General features: G+C 67.4%; 1 protein-coding gene across 1 annotated transcript in view; it reads left to right on the top strand.

Moving 5' to 3' along the window:
- The window catches only part of ZNF512B (zinc finger protein 512B), a gene marked incomplete at its 3' end in the record, with an annotated part of 27157 nt that overhangs the window by 14874 nt on the left and 11884 nt on the right, over window positions 1–399 (top strand). Inside the window, 1 exon segment of the mRNA XM_009578265.1 lies at window positions 1–184. This exon segment is cut by the window's left edge and continues 17 nt beyond it. Coding sequence (XP_009576560.1) covers window positions 1–184 — 184 coding nt within the window.

Below are 399 nucleotides of genomic sequence, written 5' to 3'. Positions count from 1 at the left end.
CTGCGGCAAGAAGTACAAATCCAAGGCCGGCCACGACTACCATGTGCGGTCAGAACACACGGCCTCGGTGAGCCCCCCGGACGCCTCCACAGCCCGAGGAGCGGGGCCATCCCCCCCGGGGGGTGACTGCAGAGCTGCAGAGCCTGTGGGCAGGACAGAGCCGGGCAGGGCCGGGCCGGGCAAGGCAGGTGCAGACGTCAGACCGATGTTGTTTTCTCCTCACATCATCACGCGCGTGTGTTGTACCATGCAGTGTCGGGGGGGGCACGGGCTACAGCCCCCTCTGCCCCTCCGAGAAAGCGGGGAGCTGCATTTACGGGAGTGGAGCAGTTGGCAGCGTTCCCTCTCCCTGGTGCCCGCCGGGCTGTGCTCCAGCCCACCCTGCCTCCGTGCTCTGCA

Source organism: Fulmarus glacialis, unplaced genomic scaffold (genome assembly GCF_000690835.1).
Source record: "Fulmarus glacialis isolate BGI_N327 unplaced genomic scaffold, ASM69083v1 scaffold11115, whole genome shotgun sequence".
Taxonomy (NCBI): Eukaryota; Metazoa; Chordata; class Aves; order Procellariiformes; family Procellariidae; genus Fulmarus; species Fulmarus glacialis.
Note: the sequence above shows the minus strand (reverse complement) of the source record. Positions and strands in the feature narration are given on the sequence as shown.